The 26,547-nt window shown below is 36.3% G+C and overlaps 1 protein-coding gene across 1 annotated transcript in view; it reads right to left on the minus strand.

The window, feature by feature from the left end:
• Window positions 1–26,547, minus strand: part of TJP1 (tight junction protein 1) — a 255,756-nt gene that overhangs the window by 154,688 nt on the left and 74,521 nt on the right. Inside the window, exon 4 of the mRNA XM_072399088.1 lies at window positions 16,925–16,978. Within this exon, the coding sequence (XP_072255189.1) occupies window positions 16,925–16,978 (54 nt within the window). The remainder of the gene's footprint in view (window positions 1–16,924; window positions 16,979–26,547) is intronic.

Here is a 26,547-nt window from a genome sequence, read left to right on the forward strand (position 1 = left end):
TTACTGACAAAAGTTAGGTGTACATCACCTAACAGCTAAGCCGAATAAAAACTGTCTAGCTGCTGGCCAATTTTACACGGCTGTATTCTTTGCAGTATCTTCATTTTTTAAGTAAAATGTGGCCTCGGCTGGTCACAGAGGGTCTATCACAATTTGAAAAAAAGCTATTTTTTAAAACTGAAATTATTTAATTTTTGATGCTACTGTATGTAATCAAAACTATATGTAAAAAAGAAAACAACATTTCAAAGGTAAATATGTACTGCTGGTACAAAGGTGCATGTGCAAAGCAGTACTATTTACTTTATTATGCATGTGATAATACCATCAGTAATTGTTGATAAATTGATAAGTGGAATGGAATAACAATGATATGTCTGCAGTCAAGGTCAGGAATGTGAACAATAAGCTATTATTAGGATGAAGTGTACAGTTTAAACTAATGTTTATCAAAGATGATGAGGATGAGAAAGAAGACAGGATATGACACTTGCAAGCATCAAATTCTGTAGAATCATTATGTATGTTTTGCTATATGAAGTCATAATAAATAGGATACACACAACTTAGTTATGTGAGACAGAAATCTGCCTATTACCTACAGGCACAAGTTCAGTTACACTTAGCATCTGCATAGTTCCTAGTGACGTTTGTTTCAGAATAAGCAATCTAAACTAAGTCTGAAATCTTGTCTCTCCATGTATTCATACAGAACACATGGTATGACTTTTTTTAATTATTAGTATGGATGTTCCATGTTTCTTTGGTGCAAGTTTGGCCAAGTTGCTTATTTCTTTTCTTTTCTTTTTCATGAAAATTTTATAAACTAAAATGTATTATCTTCCTTAGCTTGTCGAATACTCATAATGAAGAACAAAAGGTTAGTTAGCCCTCACTATGATCACACATGCCTTCACAGATAAACTGTACTTGAAAACTATGCCAACAATAATCACACATCACTCTTCTGGAGGTTGTCAGGGGTTCCTGGAATTGTGGCTGACTTCCCATTTCATGATGCCTGCATAGTTCTGAGGCAGAAACCACTTGGTAGAGCCAGAGTGACTTTAATTATGTTTTTAGGTATCTATAAAGATGCTATTCTAGCCACAATTTCAGAGGAGCATTCTTTTTACTTTTCCCCAGTTTAAAAGGCTTTTCTTCTCCTTAATCTTGCAAAACTTGGATTTATTAGAAGTTCTCCCATAACTTGAAAATTATTTTAAGGATTCCTTGGGGTAAAAATATTGGGAAGGGCTGCTTTGCTGAGGCCAAACTTCAGATGCACTAAACATATAGTAAGGTTATGTATAGTAATCGCCCTCGATTTCATATTTCTTACCACTTACCTTAAAAACTGTGTTATATAGTCTAAAATTAAAAATGTTCCCCCCTGTGTCACATGCTCTAGTGAACTAATGTTAAAATATAAAAAGTCATATTTGAAACAGGAAAAATCAAGGTCCAAAACTCATTTGCTTGTTTTGAACGGAACGTTGATTACCACATCCAAGGACAGGCTGGTCAGCTCAGCATGCTACCAACAGTTTGTCAGATGTGGAACACTAACCACAGATACTGCTGTTTTTGTTGGCATTCAGTAGCAACTAGCTGGCATTCATCCACCCATATACATTAGCTAGGCAGATATTTATAACTCTTGGCTGTGGAAAATGTTGGTGCTTAATAAATAAGTCATACAGACAATTAGATGGAGAAGCCCCCAAGAGATCTACAATCTACATATACTAAATGACTTGCACTAGGCCTGCAGTTTCCTTATTGTATTTACTTAGATTGGATTTATTATAAATCGCTATGGCTATCCTGCAGAAGCCAGATCAAACTAGAGAGCAGAATACTCCAAATAAATGGTGACATTGAAGTGTACAGGACCTTGAGATATATGCAGGTCATCAGTTCATGCCCAGGAATTCAGCTTAGAGAAACATGATGAGTATCAGACTCTGGGGACCAGTATATGTAATGTGGAAGCCTCACCTAGTCAGCAATAAAGATGAATAGACAATCTGATGTGTCAGAATATGATCCCATTGGGAATTCTCTGTGATAAAAGTTATTGAGATTTTACCATTTCATCCTCACATACAAGAAGGAAGCAAGCAAAAAAAAGCATTTTTATTAATTTTTAGTAGTATTCAGAACTTTACCAGTGTAAACCCAATCAAAAATACAATAAAAAATATAGTGGTGACATTTTATTTTATCTTTTTACGGAAGAAGAGTACATAGCAAATAATTTAGGAATATGAAAGATTGAAGGTCCACCACTTGAACATTGATTTATTAACAACTACTTAGATTGATACCTGCTTTACAAACATCATGACTTTGATTAGCTTCCAAAGTATGGAAAATATCTATACGGCCTAAAAAAAGGTGACACTGAGTTCAAAAGATAACCCCTAAGTCAATGATCTATGTACATGACTCCAGTATAGGAGAAGAAAAAGTCTACGTAATATTATTGCTGATTGTGTATGTGTAGTTTTACAATAATTAGACATTTTGTACCATGTAGTTGTCTGGTATGTGCATTATTATATAATCAAATCTATGAAAGGTAAAAAAATATAGGAAATCTATTTAAGAAAAAGGGCAATGTTTAGCCTGTTGTATGGGTTTTATTGTATGGGTGGGACATGTTCTTATGGAAGGAGCAAAAAAAAACATTGATTCTAAAGCCATCAAATATGCTTACAAATAAGTCTAATTTAATTTAAATTTGACATTCTCTGGCACAAATTAGCAATTCGATTGGCAAAATAGTAAAAAGTTAGGTTCGATGACTAAATACTGTATATCAGAGCTTAGGAAGAAAGGTTTTTGATTTATTTAAGAAGTAGGCAGGACATGCTTAATCCAATCCCTTACAACAAATTTTTGGGCAATTAGTGTAGGCCATATGGGTGACCAAACACATTACAGCCTGACTGTAAATATAACAAGGATGAACAATTTATTATGTTTGTATCTAATGCAGACCCTTTCATTCTATAGTTGGTTGTAGATTTAAAAGTGATTGTACAATTTGGGTATTTACATTGTCAGATTGAAGGTACATGGATACATCCACCAAGAAAATAGGCAAATGGAGTGAGGTAGAGCAAGTCAGAGGGCGATAGTTCTATGGTACACAATCATTGGAGAAAAAAACTATCAATGACATGCTATAAGTCTAAGAAGGTGACAGTTAATCAAGATGGATTATGAACTCACAGAATTGATACACAGTAATTAGAACAATAAATAGAAACATTTTCCTAAATAGCATGAACGTGTGAAAGAATAGGTAAGTATCTTGGTTAAAGTAAAGCTTATACATTTGGAACAAACTTTCAAACATGATTGTCCCATAACAAGTTGCATTGTTTGTGAATAATACATTTTAGATTATCAATAAATAGTGATTAAATGTTCAATGTTACTGCCCTGACTTCTTAAATTATTTTATAGTAATGCCAACGTTCATTTACCAGGACTGACTATTGGAGTATGTGGTCAATGTACTTCTTTGCTCAGCCAAATAACAAAACACTGTTGGGTCAAGGAAAGCTCTCAAAGGCTGGAGAGAATACAATTTTTCTCAGTAAAGCTGGGTGATCTCGCAAAGCTAGAATTGATTTCTTAAAAGTAATTTGCTTTGTTAGCCAATGTTTTGAATCCTGCACCAGATCCATTCCAGGTTTGCTGGATTACCCAGCTTCACTGATGAAAGTGTATCCTCTGCAGCTTTGAAGTTTTAATAAATCACGCCTTATATCTCTGTCCTGTATAGCTTTTAAGATGTTTTCATTTGCCTTTATTTTTGTAAATATACTGTAGATATATATTTTCATATATAATGTGTAAGAATGAAACCAGTGGAACTGCATAGAAGATGTAGTTTAGCATGCACTTAAGTAGGAGGCATCTTTTCAGGACTGATGAAGCCTCAAAGTTGAGTCTAAAGCCGCATACACACGTGCAATTCTTGTCGTTGGAATCCTTTCCAGAGATAATAACCGCACGATGCATGAACGAGTGCTGTACATACAGCCCCGTTCTGCTCTATGGAGAGTGGAAGGGGAGAGCGACGGAGCGGCACCCTGCTGCGCGCTCTCCCCCTTCCCTTGCATTAGGATCGCTTGTTGTTCATCGTCCGTGGATCCACTAGGACGGATCCACAGAAGATGAACTATGCAGGCTGTACACATGCCAGATTCTGACATGTGTACGTAGCTTTAGCGAAGAGCTATTTCGATGTGGATGAGCCAAATGAGGTTCTTTGTTTTTTATACAGAGAATTTTAATATATATATATTATTTTATCTTTTTACCTTTTTTTTTCTTAGTGTCAGCCTTTTCAAGAACATTCAGTTGAGAAAAGTACAAGGCAAATGCAATTTCTTTCATTATGAGTATTTGCCTTATGAGTCTATATCTGTAGACAGAAAGGATTATAGGCCTACAAAGTAGCTCTGAACATGTGAAGAGTGATGTTGGAGCCTACACATGAGGGTTTTCTGGAGATGTTAATGAACTTAAACTTACAAGGCAAGACCACCGGAAATATCTGCTCCCTTTCCAGTAAGGTAGGTAGAGATGCCTTGTATTCAGCCTGACCTTGGGGCAAATCTTTGATAAAAGGAACATAGGAAGCTAGTTGCCTGGCTGTTATGTTGATCCAGTGGTTCATATTCTAAAAGGTCACAAAAGAGTAATTTACATATTTCAGTCAAAGTATAAAAGCCACTGGATCAGCTTAAAAGCCAGACAACTAGCTTTTGTAGGAGTGGTAAGCACTGCCAGTCAATATATTTATTTGATGAAAGGTTTCTTATAAATATTGTCATACCATGAATTGGATTTAGAAGTTCAGTAGAAATACCTCAATTGGCAATTAGTCTAGAAGCCACCAGAAGAAAACAAAATGCCATTAACATGCTGACTGTGTTCTACGGGCCTCATAGGGGTGAGCACCAGGATGTGAAGCTGAGAAGAAGCAATGTAGTTCAGGACATACTGTGAATGCCTATTAGTCTCATATTTAAACAGCAGTATTCTCCCAATGTGCAGATGTCCCAGTTTAAGAGCTAACAGAGGAGCTGTGAAAAATGTCTAAATATTCCTGAACTGTCTCCTACTGGAAGATTAGGAAAAAGCTTTTAAAATTATATCTTAATAAAACCACAGTGCTTGCTGATACTCCACTACTGTCTGAGCCAATTCGGTGACATGTAGTATAATAATTTTATATGATCTGAAAACACTGCACGCTTTTTACAGAACACCTTGAGGGTAAGATCATATATTTAATATATACAGCTTATGTAAGACAGTATTATTTTTCTAGAAAATGGCTGTCTTGAATTTGTGTATGCTCCCATACCAGGTATACTGTTTTGTTGTAAAGGCTAATAATTGAGAATATTAACTCAATCTTGACATTTGCACTGATTTACAAAATGTTGTAAACTACATCAGCCAATTAGGTTGATTGCCATAGGCAGAAGCTCTGGTCTGAGCTTTGTGGTTTTTTTGTAAACCAGTTCCACAGTTTATTAGATCAAAGTATGTGTTTTCAGTTTATAACAGCTCAACAGATGGAGGTAAAGGTGCAGATGTATTTTCTTCTGATCAGGCTAGAGATATAACAGATATATTGATTCTTTGAATAAGCATATAAGTTTAAAATCATGGCTGCCTTGAGTCCTATTTTTTCCAAATCATAGAAATATGTGGGCAGATAATCAGGTAATTAAAAAATGAGCAAATCAAAATATAATTTTTGCTAACGTTGAGCATGGGCTTAGTGGTGGTCTCTCCTAAGACCTCTTGTCTATACACAGGTCAACTAGTATTGTGCAAATGGTGGTCAAAAAAGCTAAGCAATCAGATTTCTATGTAAAAGGCAAAAATAGACAAATGACACTCTACTATTATATCCAGAGGAAAAAATTCATGTTCTATTTTAAAATGACAGCAATCCGACAGTTTCTACTGACTCATGGACAGGTCACATTTTTATGCAGCGTGATGCTGGGTCTTTTAGCATTACTAATTCATTTTGCTGAAACTCTCATGTTTAATTTAGCTTCTAGGATGTCATAATATCATTTATTTGAAATAGTATGTTTTAAAAAGCTTTCATTTTTATAATAAAAAATAGCTTTATTCTGAAAAGGATTAGGCAGGCAATCATACATTTTCCTTCTTCACAATGAAAGTTGTTCATCTTCTTTGTTCTGAAGCTGCGTATCTGCGACCAGCCACCCACTGACTGGTTGTCATTAAGTCTCCATGTGCATGCATGAGTGCGGACACTAAACACTGATCTCATCCAGCTGTTTTACTGATTGCTAATGTGGCAGTCAGTGGAAGGTTCACCTGGGAGCTGTGCTGTTAGTGCAGAGTCAGCGCTCTAAGTGCTTCCGTTGTGCTGAGCATGGAACTTCCAGCTGTCCCTTGTCACTACTGCAATGACATGGCTGTGTACTGGGAAGTGCTCCCCTGTCTAAAACATTTCGGACATCTGTTTTATTTTTGAGACCTTGTCCTGATTTATTTATCAGCGCAGAGTTGCTATTGATGTAAAGTCTCCTAAACAACATCCCATTTAGTGGCAGAAAGTTCAGCCTGCCATTGCTATATTCAGAAAATGCTGTTTTGAATGGGGTAACACTGGATAACATGAGGTTGACTGCAAATGGTTGTATCACAATATAAAAAGATATAGCGACATTAAAATACAAAACATATAGGTAAGTTATTAAAGACTAAAAATAAACAGGAAAGACAACATTATGTAGAGTTCTTCTGCTGAGTCTTGCTGCTTGCATTCACTCTTAGGGCAATGCAGGTCATTTTTGAATCCCTAAGCTAATCAGCGATTACTTTCTAACTGAGAAGAATCCATTGTTAGCCAAGGAATCAGGGCCAACAGGTATTGCTACTGCATACAGAAGACTGTTAACTGTCATAGGTACAAATGGTGGGGAATTGTCTTCGGTAAAGAATGCTGCCATTTGCACAGCATTAGTGGTCTACTTTTTATATTTTATATACTAAACAACCATTAATTGTGTTCTGCCTGTCTATCTGAAGACTGCAGTAGACATGTATACAGAACTATCTGACCGACCATCAGTCAATAAACTGAAGTAAACCTACCAAACAATCGTGTTGCCTGGACTGCATGATTCTAGACTGGAGGTGTCCAACTAACGTCCTCCCTGGCCAAAACCCACACACATTTTTAGTAAACAGCAGAAAATATTATTAAGGTATAGTTTACTAAGAATCAGAAAAATAGTGATCTGTATTTGGCTCTTGAAGTCTGGAGTTTAATTTTCATCCTCAAGTGTTTCTGTGGTATGTCACCTAGTGTTTAAAAATGTACCTATACTTTCTGTTTTTATATAACTATTATTATAATTATTATTTTAATTATTAATATTAAATATTATTTATATAGCACCAACATATTGCACAGCGCTTTCATTAAATAGTGGTTACAAATGACAGACAGATACAAACAATGACACAAGAGGAGGAGTGGACCTTGCCCCGAAGAGACTATGGGCCTGATTTAATAAAACTCTCTCCAAGGCTGGGGAGGACACACTTTCATCAGTGAAGCTGGGTCATCCAGCAAACCTAGAATTGATTTCCTAAAAGTCATTTGATATTTGTTAGCAAATGTTTTCAATCCTAGTCCAGATCCATTCCAGGTTTGCTGAATCACCCTATGATTCAGTAATATTAATATTAAATATTAAATCAATATTAAATATTAAATCACACCCTATGTCTTTATATACTTTATATTTGTTGTAGCACAGCCTTCTTTGGATAACATTGACCTCATTCTAACCATTAATACTCAATCAGAAAAATCTTGCTATATTTGTTTATAGTTTATGTATTAAGTTGTAAATACTAAATGTACCTGTTGGTTAATCTTTCTAGAAATGCCATGCCCTTTACATTTCCTGCTAGCTGAACTGATCATCAAAAAGTGTTGTTTTCTTTTATCTAAACAGCTAATCCCATAACTTCTCATGCAATAGTGATGAACAAAGGCAGACATATTAGTAGACAAGCCCGGGTAGCCACCAGGGCTTCATAACCACAGAGAAAGGAGTATTACCACCCCAGGACAAGAAGTACATTGTTTGCAGAATTATCTGGTGAAAATGAGTGGAACAAGTTAAAAATAACTAGCATCATGTAATCTAAGGAGAAACAGGCGCAATATCTAACTATTTTGTTTTTGCTATTAGATACTAAATGTCCTACGCTGTAAATATAATATTCAGACTCATTTTCAAGAATGCAACCAAGTTCCACAGTAAATTTCCTTTTTTAATAGAGACTACATTACAAAGAGTGTTTATATTTTAGGGCAGCATTTCTATTATGTCCTAGGTGCGAGCAGTATTTTCTTATATTTTGTAAGTGTATTTAAGTGAACGAAAGGCGGAGACAGTGAATAGCTCAGTCCCTGCACTGTAGTAGCAGCGTTGTCATTTACAGTGTAAATACAGAAGGAGAATGGACAATGGTCTCATTGTGTGCTACCAGGGAAAGAAAACACAGTCCACATTCCATCATCATTAATTTGTAATATTCAGGTAAGAAGGAGGACTGGATCTGCTCCCTAATTTGATGTCCTTTGAACATCCTTTTTACAACACAAACAGCTTTTATGTGATATACAGTATAGCTTGTAGGAATCACATGGCATCAACTATGAAAAAAATATTGGTTATGGATAAAAGCTGTACACAGCACATCAACATAGAATATGTTTCATAGTGTAATTTACTTCATTATTATATTACCGGTAGATATAAGTAATGATCGCTTTTTCATAGTACCATTAATAATGTTATAACAATTTCTATATATATATAGATGGATACTGTTGCGGAAACATTTTATATACAGGTTTATATTTTATTGTATTTAGTGAGAAACCTTTTGTCAAGACACAGAGATGCTGCTGATTTATTCTTATTATTATTTGTAACATGATATCCCTTCATTTTGCAGTCCTTTTCTAGCACTTTGTACATAGATCAGTTATTTTATTGCAAAAATAAAACTATGTATACATGTAAGCTGGCCATACACAGGTCAAGCAGTCTACTGGATCACTGCATCAAATGATTATTTGATGATCCATGATCATCCATTTTTTTTTCAGTTTTAGTAGTAGTAGTAAAACTGATTGATTTTTTTGAACAATGGTGTACATTAATTGAGTCGATCAAGATGAAAAACGGGTACCTAATTTTGATTTGTGTTTGGCAAGCTTTACAGAGAGGAAAGTGCAGACCTAATTTTACAATTTTTGTGTTGATTTTTCAAGAACTAATAGTTTCCTGGGCATGCTAGTTATTTAAATTACATGTGCCCATTCCCTGACCATACAGGCTTTACAGTGCGGCACTAAATTGTTAGGAAGTTACACTGCACTGTTTTAAAATGCTGATTGTATAGCAAAAGCCTTAAAAAAGAGAACTTTGCATCTTCCTTAGTCCCAGAAATGCCAATACTATACTTATCAGATTCAAATTGTGTTGCTGCCCTCTACAGGACAAATCTAACTTCCAGATGACAATATGCTACAGTTTGAATTTGAATAAAAATATCCACCAAAAAGTCACGCCTGCCAGAGACATGATTTTTACAATGACATAAAAACTAAATAATCATATTGGACTTATATTACCCACTCTACTTTTCTAATAGATGAATCATTCCTGTTCCATCTGCTGAAACATTACTAAATAGACGGGCCAATCACCACTTACTGCATTTATATCCATGTTCATTAATGATGATGATAATCTAGAATGGCTTCTGCAGCAACCACTTTTCAGAGCACAAACTGTACAACCAAAGAGTGAGGACAAAAATAAAACATTTATGGTGATCTTACTATTGACCTATGCTCATCTGTTAAGGTAAACCAGTACTGGAGGGTCCCTGGAGCAGCATTTTCTCCAGAAAAGGTTTTTCTTAAGGCTGGTAACATAGCTTTATGATAACAAATAAAGCAGAACTAAACATAAAAGTTGATTATAGTATGTCAATCACCCTTTGTACTGCCAATAGAAAAACACAATCTAAACTCCAGGTACTTTCCTTTTTATTGTGGAAGGGCCCAGCTAGTCTTTGCCTTCCCTTTATTTCCACCTCTTTTGTGTAAAGTTGAGGCTCTGTGAAGCAGCCAATGAGGGACCATGCATTGCAGAGAATTTGCCCCCAACTGCCCTTCTGCACATGGCAGCGAGGCATTAGCCGGTCAGAATATAGGTAATTAGATCAATGGGTGATACTAGTTTTCTTTTTCTTGTTCTCCTTAATAACTATACCCTGGTAAATTTTATCAGACTATAGTTTCCCCTGAAAAAAAAAACTGTATATGCAAGGACTCATGAGCACTAATGTTCTTCACACCTAAACAGAACAACTCTGACACTTTCTTATGTAAATGTGATTATGCAAAATCCTAAGCATAAAATCTCCTAATAAAATAAAGAATGGAACAAGTCTGATGAGATAAAATAAATCAGGAATATAAATGCAGCTTATTAAGAAACAGACTATTTACTCCGCTATCATTTCATACAATAGCTATGTTTGCACTGATGATAAATGAAAATAAGCCTGGGATACAAGTGTTCTAAAGTTTTAATTCTATCATTTAAATTCACCAAGGTCACTTAACAGAACTGTCCCCCCCCCTTTTGTTTTCAAAGCTTCTCTAATACTGTTACAGAAAAATGTGTCTGTTATAAATAATCTGCTGTTACAACTCAGAAGGCCCTCCATTCCAAGGTCATGGGAATGTTACAATTCTAAAGAAAAAGTAAAAGTATTACTACAGTGCTGTGTGATGAACATTGTATTCCTGGGGAATGTTACTATATTCAGGTCACAATGTCTTATGGGTGTAATGCAACTACAACCATTGTAGGTAGGGGACGTGTCTGCATTGTTCATAGCAGCCAGTCACATTTCAATCATCATTATAGGGATGTTGTAAAAAGAAAGAAAGAATCGGATTATACTTTTAAATTATGTTTTAGTTCTTTCCAATTCTATATTAAAAAATATTTCTCCAAAAATTATATTTATTATTAGTGCATGTTTTCTCTAGCCCTGCACTGAAATAATTAGTGTGTTGGTTATCATGTTCTCTGTGGAAAATGCAATAAACCAGATGTCATTGAATGTCATGGTTGAGTTAGAATTGTAGAAAGGTCTATTTAGATTTTTATGTTTTAATGCACATGCATTTTTTTTAACTAATGGAAATGCATGGCAGAGTGTAAAAAAGCAAGTATATATGTGTGCTTATGAGAACAAATTGTGGTATGTTGACATGCATGCAGGCTGCCAATCCTCTCTAAAAAATCATATCTAAGTTTTATTAAGTCCCCATATTCACCCCATTCTAATAAGCAGAGCCTCAGCCATCAGTCTTTCAATGTGTATAAATATATATCTCATGACACTGTATGAGTAAAGTAATTCTTGTATTTGTGAAAAGTTTACTGCATCATAAAGAATGAAGAAATGCAGCCTCTGCAATGTTTGTGTATATAGAGGGCATACATTTTTGTTTGTATAGACTGGGCACAGAAATGTGAGTATGAATATTTACACAAAGAACTGCAATTTTCAGCAACAAGGGCCACAACGTATCAATTCCCATTCTAAAAACTTAGACTATAAGCTCTTTTGGGCAGGGTCCTCTCCTCCTCCTGTGTCATTGGATATATCTGTCTGTTATTTGCAATTGAGTTATCATAATTGGAAAAAATTACAGTTGACATTTGATGGTTGAAACAAACTGGTAACTTTGTTTTCTTTCTGTTTACTTTATTTTTTTCATGGGCCAGACTTTACCTATCTGCATGTCCGACTGCTATTCTTCTGTCAATGAGACAGTCAATATTAGTGTTGCTTGAATATGGCTGAGAATTGGCTGTTCAACTGCACTAGTCCAAAAATGTGGGATTCCAAATATCCCAAATCCAAACACAATTGAAGAACTTTGTATGTTAGAAATACAGAATTTTAAATGTGCCTGTTAATCTCAATTAGACAACTAGGTAGTGGTGAAAACATAGGTTTATAGTGCATTCTGTTGTGCTAGCATGTATTCATGAAGTAATATAATATTGGCGGATGAGGTTTAGATTTGTCTGAAGATCAATTTCAGAAGTTTGAACTCCAGGCTTGTCATATATGGAATCTGCCATCTAGAGTAGACTTATAAGTACCATATAAGGTACTTTTATGATAAAAAAAAGTCTCTGCCTCAGCAGACTTTTATTTTTAAAAGTTTAAAAATAAGAGTAGGGGTTTACTTTACACACTTAATCATCATATGCTACTCTATTTGTGCTGTACCTGCAGATTTAAAAATTCTGTAGCTTTATTTTAATAGGTGTCAACATGAACTATGTTTGTTGATTGGATATCCACAAATCTTGTTTAACTTGCTTTAGAAAGTTTAAATCTGGATGGTGACATCAAAAAACACTAATATTATTTGAAAAATGTTAGGAAATAGGGCTGCCCTTTTTCTGTGTATATTATATAAGTTATATTGCACACTTTAAGCTAAGTTCATTTGAGCTGTTTTTAACAGCGGAACTGATGCTGTTCACCGCAGCCAACCAGTCCTCGACCACCCCAAAGCCCTGGTTAAGAATGAATTGGAAAGGTTAAAATCTCTTTTTGTACAGGCATTAGGTTGTAATGTGAAGCACTTCCTGCAGTGTCTCAGGGCTGTCCTCTTCTCAGACTTCTTCAGTAGATTACCAACCTTTTCATCAAATGCCTGCCAAAAATGCTATTGCCCAGCAGTTGTAAAATAGGTGCCTAGAAGTGGTCAACTTAACAGGAGGCAAACCCCATCTGAACTTACTTACTGCACATGTCTAATCTCACTTACAACAATGATCTTTTGTTATGGATTCATCCACCCGTTGTAAAAACCTATTAAACACCTTGACAGTAAATCTGTGATTCAGTCAAAATATGTAGATCTCTACAATACCTAGTAAAGGCTATGGTCCTACAAACAACAGACCACAAAGCTAAGGAAGACTTTAAATGATTGTTTAGCCCAGATTGACTGAGCCTAGCAACACCAAGATGCAAAAACCAATCAGTAAAGAACTCATTTTTAGAGAAGGAGCTGTTGTCGCTAAGTAACGCCTGCACATTTTACTTTTACACCTTTTATTCATAGGTCCTGTTATCTAGTATCATTCTGCCATAAAGAATCCCAAATGGGAAATACTTTGAGACAGTGAGACATTCCCACACTTCTTCAGATTCCCACTTTAAAGTGAGAAGATTTCTCCCTTCTTGATTTTCTCACATTTTGCTGAAAATGGTGCCATTTCTTCTGTTATGTCTGGAATCAGCTTAACATCTTCCCTTCACCTGTTTTGGGTTTATTTAAACATTTTTCTCACTTTGCAAGGCACATTATTAAAACAAATAAGGCAAGTCCTTCTAAAACACCTCGGAAGGCCATGTTTAATGACAGGCCGCCGGTAATTACATTTATTGCACTAGTATAAATTGTGTGACAGCTTTGCCAGAAAGGTGACAAGAAAGCAAATGCTAATTATCATTCCAATAATAAAGATAAACATGAGAAAAAAAGTAACATTCCATCTTTGAAATGTGTTTTTATTTATGGGAAAGATTAAATTAGAAAATTATTCAACAACACAAAACAATAAAAAATCAGTAAAGTAGATTGATTGGCACTGTCCCTGCTGGTGTCTAGTTCTAGTGCTTATTTCCAGGCTGGAGATAAGTGCATTGATTAGGCTAGATATTCTCTATAAAATAGGGCACAGGTCTACTTTAAACACCATTAGAACCTGTGTTAGCAGACTTTTGCTCACTTCAAGTCTGAGATTGCAAAACCCACTTAAAGCAGGTCAATGCAAGTCAAATGCACCTTCTAAGGGTCACTTCAAAGTTGTGGCTAACCACAGCAATCTACTGCAGGCACAATAGTGCAGTTGGTAGGGAAGTGCAAGTGGTAGGGAAGCATTTTGGGCACACATTTGCATGTGGCTGCAGTTGTAGTGGATAGCACTGTGCGTCCTGAAAGTAACAGTTGCTTTTTTTTTCCTCTGGAGGAAGAACCACACCTCAATATCAACTGCACACAACTATATGACAATGTGGTTGTTAAACTCTACAGCTGACAGCATAGTAGTTGAAGTGAGGTGGCTCAGTGCAGCTAACAGCTGCGTGCGGTTTTGAAACCCAAGTCTGAAAGGAGCCTAAATGACCTCAGAATTGTCTCAAATGAATGTCAACATAAAAAGTATCAATAATATACTAATATAATATAATAATAACATAATGAATGTCAACATGAGCCCATATCTGGGAAACCATTGCTTCCCATAATACCTGATAAATGTAAGTCGTGCAATGTAAGTCAGATGCAAACATTGTATTTAGCAGATTAAGCTATAGGATTTAGAGGTCTTCCAATTTGATCTCACATAAGAAAAAAATGAGTGAACCTGGCCTTTGACTATGTAAACTAAACCCACAGCTTTAATAATTACCTTCCCTCTAGCTGCTTATACCCAGCTTTCATGTTGCCGCTAAACAGCTGGCTAGTTGACAGGTCAAAGCAAGGAGAAAAAGCGCTTGACCTTCCTTCAATTTCATAGGTTGAGTAGGGAGGACAGACCGATCTCTCACCACAGAGAAGTCCGTCTATGAGTACATTTAGGTTTCTTTTTGGCCGATGTCAGTATAAACGTTTGTACAACCCAATAATCAATCATGTTTGTAGAGTGGCTTTAAACTCATTTATCAGTAATGTTTTATATTTAGACAGTTCTCGCTGTGTGAAGATGTCAGATGCTTTTATAGAAAGATTTAAAAACTGGAAATCTCCTTTAAACTGGGGATTTAATCCTAGTAGAATTTACACTTAAATGTACAACACTCTGATCTGCAAAGTGCTTCCAGGGTGGAAAAATGTCCACTGAATTAAGCAATCATGTAGAAAGCTGCTCGTGCCCACTTTTGTGTCTTGTTTTTCAGAGCAGTGACACACATTCCTATGTCATGATGTACTTCTATTACAAATCATTATAGAATAAAAAGAGAATAATCTACATCGCTTTATCAGGAATCTGATGATGATTGAGTGCGTTAACAAACAACATTCACTTCCTAAGTGATGTGAGTGGGTGCAGGTCTTTTGCAGAATGTGCAAAGATTTTTACATCCTCTGTAAGTATTTTTGCACTGAATATATTATTTCACCAACTTTTCTGCCAGTTGATTTTTTTCTGTTCATTTTCCATTTCTGGCATGTATGCTAAATTATTAAATGCAAGGAAAAGAGCAACATTTTAATTTTTGGGATAGAGTGGGTAGGAGGGTTGGATACAACATTGCAATACCATTGCAACATTTAGGGCTAATCAACTAACCAACCAATCAAAACAAATTTGCATACACACATAAATGCCTCTTTTACTTCAACTTCACTTTCTGCAATATATCTCAACACTGCCTAAATGCTATGCTACCTGTTTGCTGGAGGGGTCTTCCCAGGTCCACTCATGCTCCACTTTTTCCAGTTCTTCAACGTAACTTAAGTTTTTTTTTTTTTTGCGAAGCAGACACCATGATTAGCTGCCCTTGCCTAAGGATCCAAACTTTGCAAGTGTTGGTTAAATTCAGGTGAATGGATATGTGTTTTATGGATGTTATTGGGTTATCTAGTTAGAGGGTAGCACAGGGTCACTTGGACCCAAATTCAATAGCTTTAGGAGCTCTCTGGATTTTTCCTCTGACCTCTTCCTTTCTTTCTCTTTCCCTTTAATTTCATCAGTTAGGTAAGCAGTCATTCCCATTGTCATACATATTTAAAATGCAATTGGGGATGCAGGAGATAATGGAAATCTAATTAAGTCATCTAATCAGAGCAATAAAGTTAATTATGTGCAACACAGTTTAAACAAGAACATTTGCTTCTTTTCCAACATAGGAATATTTATGTGCACTAAATTGTCAATTTTATGTTTTCTTTTAGTTCTAGTTTAGGGTACACTTAAAGTGTTATTTTATAAGTCATTAAGATTTTAATCTGTGGATTGTTAGCTCTGTGAGTTGTTAGAAAACCCATAGTGATACAACTGTGAGCAGACATGTTCTCTGGGCCATGTTCTCTGTTGCACAGAGAAACCCACTGACTGCAAGACGCACAAATAGTATTGAATCCAGCTTTGAACAAAGATACACAAGCAAAATATTAGCCTGTTAGAATTTCTTTAACATGCTGTGCCCCTATAACCCGTTTTGATGAAATCTTACTGTTTTGCCAAAACAAAGAACATGGAAAAAAAACAATAATCAAAACATTGTTCTCTGTTATCGAACATAATTTAAATGATCTTTTTTCAGCCTGATTTCAAGTACATACAATAATAATTGTAAATACAGTTTAATAACCCATTAATTGTAATGGCTTTCCTGTCATACAACTCACCAATGAGAAGAGATCTATAGATGATAACGGTGGCTATTTTTATGCGATCATGATATGCAGTGAACACAAATTACAAAGGGGCCTGAAACAATAATCAACCATGTTTCTTAAACAAAAAATATAGGTAACAAGCACAAAAATTGAAGTCCATAGATTCAAATTATGATTATCTTCTATCCCTATGCCATTTTCTAAAAGGTGATTTTATTTGCCCCCTTATGGCAATTATAACACGTCAAGTAATTTAATAGATTTCATTTAAATCAGATAATAGAGGGAGCTAAATCGAAACAACAGAGTCACTTGTCCCCAAAAACCGCATCTGTTGACAAATGTTATGTACTTACGCACCTGCTGAGCTTGGAAGTCTCCCATCATGTCTGCGGATTCACAATGCAGCATATCCTTGTCAGAAAATGCATTAGAAACAAACAGTCAGAAACAGAGAAGCAAAGAGAACATCAGAATTAATTACTGAGGGAAAAATGGGACAAAGCAGCATTCAGTATTCTAGTAAAACAACAAGGCAATGTTAAAAGCACCACTGCAATGCAGGATGAAATAATGAGAGTTGGAGAAACCCTCTGGTGCTCATAGTATACCCCAGAGATAGGAGGAGACAATGGGAGAACCATTGTTATTGTCATTTCAATGGCTTTCTCCACTTACTGTGTCCTACATCACTTGGACCAGGGATGTCCAACTAAAGCCCTGGAGGTCCAAGATCTGCACTGTCTGGAGTTGGACATACCTGCACTAGAAGACCTTTGAAGAATTATTTTATTCTGTTTAGGATGAAAAACAACAATATTCTAGCCCAGGCAGCACCCGACCCAATAGTGACTCGTTTTTGTCTGAAGGTTAATTTGAAGACTAATTACCAATAAATAGCCCTTTTTAGCTAAATGCAAACACAAAGGGCAGCCTTTTTGGTGGTCAATGTAATGATCGCCTGATCAATTTAAAATAAAAAGGTACAAAGGAGTACATACTAGTTACAGCATTAATGGCTATCATGCATTCAAAATGTCAAATGTATGTATGGGGAAAAAACCCTTCTGTACTTGTTTTGGATATATTAGGATGGGATTAGGACCCTTTCAATTTTGTATTGCTGCCTGTAACCTTGCTAGGTGGATTTATCCTATCCATTTGCCCTGCATTATTGAATTAGACAAGAATGGGAAAACCAAAATGTTGGCATTTTCACAAGAACAAGAGGTGAGGGCAAATATTCCAATGTGGATACCTGTTTGTTTTAGTGACAACTAAGGCTCACCATTTACATTACAATCTCTCTTCAAACTTTTATTTAATGCATACTTTATATGGTGGTCAGTGTAACTGAATAAAAATCTTCAAAGGTAAAATAAATAAAAAAAAATTGTTTGCATTTTTGTTTAGTATTTTTGACAGTTTATTTTCAGCAGTACTTCTTCTAATGACATCAACAACACACTTTTATTTTGAACTGCTTTTAATCTTTCAATGGTTTAATCTGGACTTAAAATAAATACAGCTATGACAAAGAACCTACCATGAAAGCATATTTATATGCTCCTAATCCATGCTTTCCTATCAAAGCTGAGCATCAGGGACAGTAAAACATATATATTCATAACCTGTTTTATTTTAGAACTATTTGATGAGGTTTTGGATGATAAGGAAGACACCAGAACTCATCAGCTGCTTAGAAACTCTGGAAATTGCTTCTAAAAGTCCTGTCTTGTAGTGTAGTTGTAGAATAGTGCAGCAATATATCTGAAGATTAAAGGGATCTTATTTAATCAATGGAAAAATACACACTGCTCAAACCACAGACACTATTAGTTTGGAAGCTGCTTCGGAGAGATAAGAAGACCAGTGTTTCATGTAAATGAGGCTCTGCCATTGCCGTGATTGAATCCGCTGCGTAAAGTGTCCTAATTTTGCTGATCTGTAATGAATGAATTACTTATAATGACTCACATCAAAGATTGTTCATTGTGCGATTCATGTTTCTATGTTTTTTTTTCTCTCTGAAATGAAAGCAAACTCACCCTGAAATGATCCTTAACAGGATATGCTTCAATTTATTTTTACTGAATCTAATGGACAACAATGACCTCACTGTGTATGTGAAAGGCATGTACAAAAAGGAGGACTCTGTTTTACTAAGAAATGTACATTATTTGTGTCATCTACATAGCTGGCTATTAAAGGAGCTATTGTGCAATACAATCACTGCTTATCAACCCAAAGAGACACATATAATAACAAGATACAAAGGACAAGGGCCAGATGAAACCTAGCAACCAGTCCAGATCAGGGGGGTGGCAGTGTAATACCCACTGAAGAGTAAAATCTAGTCTCTAGTTAGTTACTAGTGGTGACAACCTGTGTGCCATTCCTTCACTCTGTATATTAAATAATCTTATAAATATAAATACTGTTCTGGTAGTCAGGGGTACGTTAAAGTCAAAAACACTACAGAAACAGAGATACTTCTAAAAATCAGGATTGCTCTAAGGCAGTGTTTCTCAACCAGTGTTCTGTGGAACCCTCCAGTTCCTCCAGAGGTTGCTAGGGGTTCCTTGATCAATGAGCAATCTGTGCCTCTCAAGTCAGTTTAGGAAATACCAATAGTTTTTTTGGCTATGTATATGGGTGACATTCTTCCCAATGGCCAGTAATGTAAGCATTCTTCCTACTGATACCCGCATTAATGTGAGCTGTGCATATAGTAATTATAGCAGGGGTTCCCTGAAGAACTGAGATGTATTTTAAGGGTATAAGGCAGAGGTAGGCAAACCCTGACCTTTAGGCCCCCCTAGGTATTTATTTTTGAATCCAGCCTAATTGAATTGTCGAGTTCCCACGATATCATCGATATCATAGAGTTTCTGCACAGTAACCCCAATTACTATGCCTAAAGAGCAAAAGCAACGCGCAGCTACCAGTCTCCGGAAGGTTGTCCTCGAAGCATTGTGTCTTCAACCCCAAATGGACTGACAAATTATTGTTTGTTAAACGCGGCAAATAAACCCTGTGTTTATTGTGCAACGACACTAACAGCACTTTTAAGAGGTCGAATCTCAAGGGGCATTTCGATGCCAAACAAACATACAGAGACTACACTGCGGATGAGCGGAAGATTGAGGTTGCACGCTTGCAGTCACGGTTGGAAAAAACCTTTCCTTGGACACCTTGTTTCTTCTGGCCTAGTGTGCCTTCTTGACCTCCTAAAATGGCCTAGTAGTCCAAAAAGTTTGCCAACCCCTGGTTGGCAAATGGTATATTAAAGCCAAATTCATTCAGTCAAAATTTGTGTATTTTTAAATTGAATGATTTACCTACTTACTTATGAAGGGTAATTGTTTTATTTATTGGGAGATGTCTCTTTACTTTCTGTCTATATGTTTGACTAAAGACAAAACCAGAAATAAAAAGTATTCTCCCCACTCAGGCATAGGGCCCACCACCAGGGCCTGTAAACACACAACTATTGGTGCTCTATGTAAACTCCACACCATTAGTACCAGTTCTTAATTGGTCCTAACTATTGGTCGTAACCTAGTTAAGGTATAATAATATTGTGTAAATAATATGAGAATATTCCTATTAATGATAAAAAAAAGAATTGTTTAGCCAATATTTATACAAGGAAATGCGTAATGGTGACGGTGCTACCTATAGACACCTACCTACTGTGCTTAATGATAAATCTGTCCTTGTCTATTTGAAATCAAATAGTTTGGGTTGATGCTGTGCTTGAAAACACAAATTTATCCTGTCCTAATGACATTATCATATTGCAAGAAAGTCATTAGTTCTTTTACAGAGTCACAGTTATGCTCTGGAATAAAAATATACTGAAAAGTCATTGCCTTTCTTAAGCAATAATCTGTCAGACAATTGCAAGTTTTACACCTTTGAAGTGAGTTGAAAGCTGAACTGCAGTTTTATTTTTAGGGCTTTATTTATAAAACCAGGAATCGGACATTTCCACAAACATTCCCTCGCGGGAATCTCCCGGGTCCACGTGTTTCAATGGCAGTAATTGATTCCTATGCGTGAATGTTTGAGGGAAGTCGGAGACTGTTCTTTAACTGAACTGCTTATTCTGATGTAACTGCACACTGACAGCTTACAGTGTGCTTTACGAGGTGCAATAAGCAAGATGAAGCCTGACAGATAAAATGCTACTCTGCACCACAAGTATTTGGGTTGGAGGGGCCTTTCCAAAAGCAGCAGCCTGGTGCTGACAATTACTTGGATTTTCTTTACTTTCAATGCCAGTGAACTTCCAGAAAAGTTCATTTGGTCAACTGGGGACAGATAAGCTCAAGTAATTCCATCAATGAAATGTTGAATAGGTTTTATAAAATATACAAACATTAGGTTAGAAACCTTTATACACAATACAAAAATAACCCAAAGTAATCATGTTAATGTTTCTGTCCTATGCTTAATCCTCTCTTTTGTTGAAAACACTGTCGAGCATCAATGTTTTGGCAACAAATCTTTGAAAGCTTCCAGCCCAGAATGACTGAATCTCATGGACATTCATAGTAGTAATATGACTTTTCACAGTTTAACTCCCACACCATTGTTAAATACTTTTTTTTATCAGTCAGAAATATTTTGGCTATACTAAATAAATAAAATCGCTCAAAATGATTGTGTGGAATTCTCAAACGATTCATGAACTAATTACAGAATCTCAGTTTAAAACTCTAGTGTAAAGCAGTGTGATTCAACAAGCATGCCAAATTCTTAACAGATGTACATATCATGTATAATGAGGCGTACAATGCTCGTACTAATGGAACCCATGCACACAAGGAAGTTGCTTGTGAAGTGTTTAATGCATTGTAGAATAGAAATTAGTCCGGTAGTATTTTCACTAAAGCTGTGAACCACAAAGCAAGGTAATGTATTGCTAAGAATTGGAGTGGGTGAAACACAGGTGCCCTGGGGTAAATTTGCATTGATGGGCATCCTAATATGCTGACCTGCTTCACCACAGTGCAGTGGTGTAAATGGACCCAATCACTAAAATGCTTCTTTACCATGGTAATGTAATTCACAAAGTTATGTTCAAAGTTTAAAGATTTGCAGCTTTAATTAAAATAATATTATGTGACTATTAGGTGACCCTGCTGTAAAGATCATATATGACTACTGTCTCTTATTTGTGCTCCAGCATAGAGACCCGTAGCCATACCATCATAGAAGTTCAAAGCCATGGTCAGCCATTGCCTCTTTCTCCAAGCTGCTGTTGAGCAACAATAGGCATTGGAATAAGTGCAGGTACACATCAATCAGCATTGCAAATAAGTTGCAGGATGCCTAACTGGATAAAAAAGGTAAAATCGTATTTTGTGGAAAAGATTTAGCGGGGTAATTGTTAATGATCCACAGCAATGGTAAACAGTAAACGTAAGAATTAAAAATGTAATTCAGTTAGGATCTATATTCTGCACTTCATTGTGGTGCAAGTGTATTTTGTTAAAGCAGCCAGTTTGTCTGAAAGGGCTACCAGTACACAACACACAGAAATGGATATAAACCATTTTTTCCGATGCAACGCAGCACAATGCATTTGTTGACACAGCAATGAGGGGGCTTTAGGATGCCTTTAAAAATGAATTGCAGTACACATGGTAATGTGAGTTGCAGTTACACACAGTAAAATATGCATTTTACTGCACATTACTACAATGCGTATAAATGAACAGGCCCTGCATCTGTACCCTCTTACTAAACTCTGCATTCTGACTGTCGCATCAAAGTAGGTATCCTACTGCAGTATCAGTAGAGTAAGCAGCTCCAATATTCTCCTTATGGTAAATAGTCCCTACAAGTTTCACTAAGGTCAGCAATCTCTTCCTCTAGTATAGCACCAGTATAGCATATAGCACCAGAATGTCTGCAGCTTCTTCTGTCTATTGCACACTTAGGCTACACACAGGCTCCATATTTTCTCAATGGGCTTTCTGTGAAGTCGAAAAAAAATGCCAGTACAGCGGGTAGCCTGAAAAGCTGTAACAACATATTAAAGCCTTAAAAATTTAGAATAGTCGAAGAACATTTAGGAGTTCTTGTTTTTTGGAATTTACTTGTAATATGTCTGATCTTGGAAACACTGAGAAGGCTGGTATGTATGTTAATGAGCCTGTGGCCCCAAAAAATGGCTTTCTGGCTATGTTAGAGCTGCAAATTTTATAATTCTATCTCCTTCATTTTGGGGCTCATTTGCTAGTGTTCAATGTTTTCATCCAAGATTTACACAAATTTCCCAAAGATTTGTATTATTTTTAATTACAAAACGTGTAAAGCATGGATGAATGTTGAGTGAATCGTGAGCATAAACATAAATAGATGAATAGAACGTTCTATCTAACAGGTCATGATGTGGCTTGAAGCTCGGCAATGGCCCTTTAAAGATGATGCTTCCCAAGCAGGAACTAAAATACTTCTTTTGATAGATAGAACTGCTAAGTAAGACTTATATAATTCACCTGTTTGGCAGGCAACCTCTATGCAATTTCGATAAAATTCTGACACCCATTTAGTAATTAGCTGACACACACATAAACAGTTGGACAGCAAAACACACCGGCAATCATTACACAACAAACCAACTACATAAAGATATAAAACAATCATTATTAAGCACAAAAGGTAATTTGGTTGTTAGAATGTCATAATTAAAATGATGGTGATTGACAATTCTCGTCATCTGAAAAATGCAGTACGTCAATATGAAACAACTAAATGTAGATAACCTCTGGGTGATGCTCTCTGTAATCCAGATTATGTACAGCACATGTTTGCATTTCCCTAGCCTTCAGCCATATGTCTAAGATATTATTTGTTCTGTAATGAAAACCATTGGTGGTAAATGAGATAGACAATGAGTTGGAAGCTTCCCTGGGTATCAGCTCTCTTTTATGACCAATTTAATTTGTTATACAGAAAAAAAAACAGAATCTGCTTTTTCTTGCCCTTTTTAAAGGGAACCTGTCATGACTACTGTTGGCCTGTTACAGTCAAGCCCCCTATCCTGTGCTGGAGGCTATCACTTGTATGCTACACAGGTCTTCTTTTTTTTTTTTTTTTTTTTTAATTTATTTTTTATTAGCAACCAATAAAAACAGACAATTACAGAACTCAAACCAGTGTATACAGATGGCAAAAGCAAATAAAAGCGTGAAAAGGCATACAATTTTACAGAAATAGTCATATCTAGCAACTTGAGAGAACATATAGCATGCCATGTAATGATAAATGGAAAAGAGAAACAAATTGTATACGTACATAAAAACATTTCCGTTATACCAGTAAGCATTCAACCATTAGGTTTCATTGGTCGCTGATTTTATATTAAAGAGTATAGGAAAAGAGAGAAAAGAAAGAGAGAAAAAGGAGAGGAGAAGTAAAAAGGGAGGGGGTGCTGTATAGGGATATAAACAGAAAGGAGGGTAGTGGGGAGGGGGGGCAGGGGGAGTAGGGATTGGTGCACAGTGGAGGCGCTGTATGCTCACGGTAGTGGGCGAAGCAGCCGCAAATAATCTGCAGTGGTCTTAAATTCGTCCCAATAATACCAGGTACGTATAGGTCTGCGTGCTGAACGGTCTCCTGCACTCATAAGCTCCTCCATGTATAGAATATCATTTACCCTGGTCAACCATTGCTGCACAGTAGGTGGAGCAGTTTGTCTCCATAGGGGGGGGATGCAAGCCTTGGCTGCATTCAACAAATGTCGCAGCAGCGACCTTTTATAGCATTTCCTCAACATTGCTGATACATGAAGCAAAACAAGCTCTGGTTTATCCCTTATCGACACTTCTGTCAGCTTTAGCACAATATCAGCAACAGCCGCCCAGAACGATACTAAACTAGGACAGTTCCAAAATATATGCAACAACGTACCAACGTGTTGTCCACATCGCCAACAGTCTGAGCTAGTGTGTTGAAAGAGTTTTGCCAGCCGATCGGGGGTTCTATACCACCTGGTAAGCACTTTGTAATTAGTCTCCTGATAACGATTACTAATAGAGGCTCTATGTCCTATACAGGTCTTCTAAGGACCCTTACCAGCACAGCCTGAGATAGCTTTCAATACCGGATGAGTCATGACTGTGATAGGTAACCAATGTGAGAAGTGCATTTAATCACCAATTTTGCCCCCAAGATAATTTGAAGATTGGTGTATTAGTTAAGCATATGTTCCTATGTTGAGAAACAAGGTGGTTTGGAGAACGACTCAATTATAGTTAGGTGTTCCAACTTGATATTTAATTTTATTAGAACAATGACATTATTTTACATGCAGCTCTCATAAGTGCCATGATCATTAATCTTCAGACAAACAAAATAAATGTTGATAGTCAAAGCAAAAAGTTGTAAAGATTTGTCAGTGTAGTTTGGTGGTTTACATGCTTCATGATGGCTTACAGTTTACACCCTTTGGCTCCAGTGAATGAAGCAGGCTATGTATTCTGATACGTATTCTAAAGAATAATATTTGTGACCCAGTCCACATCCAAATCTTTTCTGTCAATTCTGTGACATTTCTTTACAACTCATATGTTTTCATTTGCATGTTTCAGAGGCATTTGATAGGAGAAAATTGATGTACTCCAGATATTGCAGCATCTAGAGCATTTTCCAAATGCAGCACAAGGTTTTAAGTTAGGAACTTACAAACATCCAAGGGGTATGATTACAGGATACCACTACCATACTCATTAGCACCATGTACAGAAAAAGAGAGCTTGAGGGATGGGGGTTGTATGTATGTGTAAAAATGTGTTGCACTACTATTGGCAATTTGGCATCCATTCCAACCCAAGCTGCCAGTGCATTAGCCAGATTGCCAGGAAAGCAAAAGGACACTGACAGCAACTTAGCCATCATGAATTTCATATTGTTCATAACAAAGTGCAAAGTTGTTAAATTCATGTTTTTTTTTCAGTGTGCAATTTCTACCTGTGGTTTTCTGCTAAGACAATACTGTTGCAGCCTACTATCAGTGCATTTGTCAGATTTGCGGAATAAAAGCCTGACAGCCATTTGGCCATGCTTTATTGTGCATTGCTTGCAGCAAAACTAATACTTATATAATTACCAACACAGGAAAGTGCCAGCCACTTGGCCATTTTGCCGTATGCACTGCTTGTGCCAACACTGACACTTGTGGACCTGCCAGTCTTCTGCAGGATGCAAAACTGACCCCTAGTAAAATGTTCCAGTGCATTTGCCAGGAATTAGTACAAACATAAAATAACAAGGGATACAGTACCATAAAAATAATAGTACAAAAGAATATATACTTAAAATTAAACAAATATTTTATGCACAAACAAAAAGCCAAGCTAGCAGTGTCCACTGTTGGCTATTTGTAAAATACATTTCCAGTATGGTGACTATCGGGAGAGTGTCAGATACAAAGTGCCCCCCGGCATCACACAGAGTAGAAAATAAATCAATAATTTAACTAATGTTATCACTGGTGGCTAGCGTGCATCCCAGATCTAGAACATCTCTGCCAATTTTGCCTATGGGTTTTAACTTAAACATGACCCTACAGCAGCACTGTCCTATTCACCCTAATGTAAGCGTCCTCATCAAATACTGTACTCGCTGGCTTGTAGGCTGTGTAATTCTAATGAAAAAAAAAATTTCATGGACTCTAAAGTCTATTTATACCTAAAACTTTTATACCTAAATTTAGTCTATCATCCTATTATTTTTGTTTATTTCATTGAACTAGAACAGAATGGATGGGCCCCATATGACAGTCAACGAAGATTCTAAACTTTCCCCCAATTTATCCAAAACATAAAAAATGGGTATAGATACACGATCATATTTAAAGTATATATGTGATAGATCTTTATTCTAGGCTTAGATTAAACTATATGAAGTGTTACACATGGGCCCGATTTATCAAAGCTCTCCAAGACTGGAGAAAAAAGACTATCATG

Source organism: Pyxicephalus adspersus, chromosome 2, assembly GCF_032062135.1.
Source record: "Pyxicephalus adspersus chromosome 2, UCB_Pads_2.0, whole genome shotgun sequence".
Lineage (NCBI taxonomy): Eukaryota > Metazoa > Chordata > Amphibia > Anura > Pyxicephalidae > Pyxicephalus > Pyxicephalus adspersus.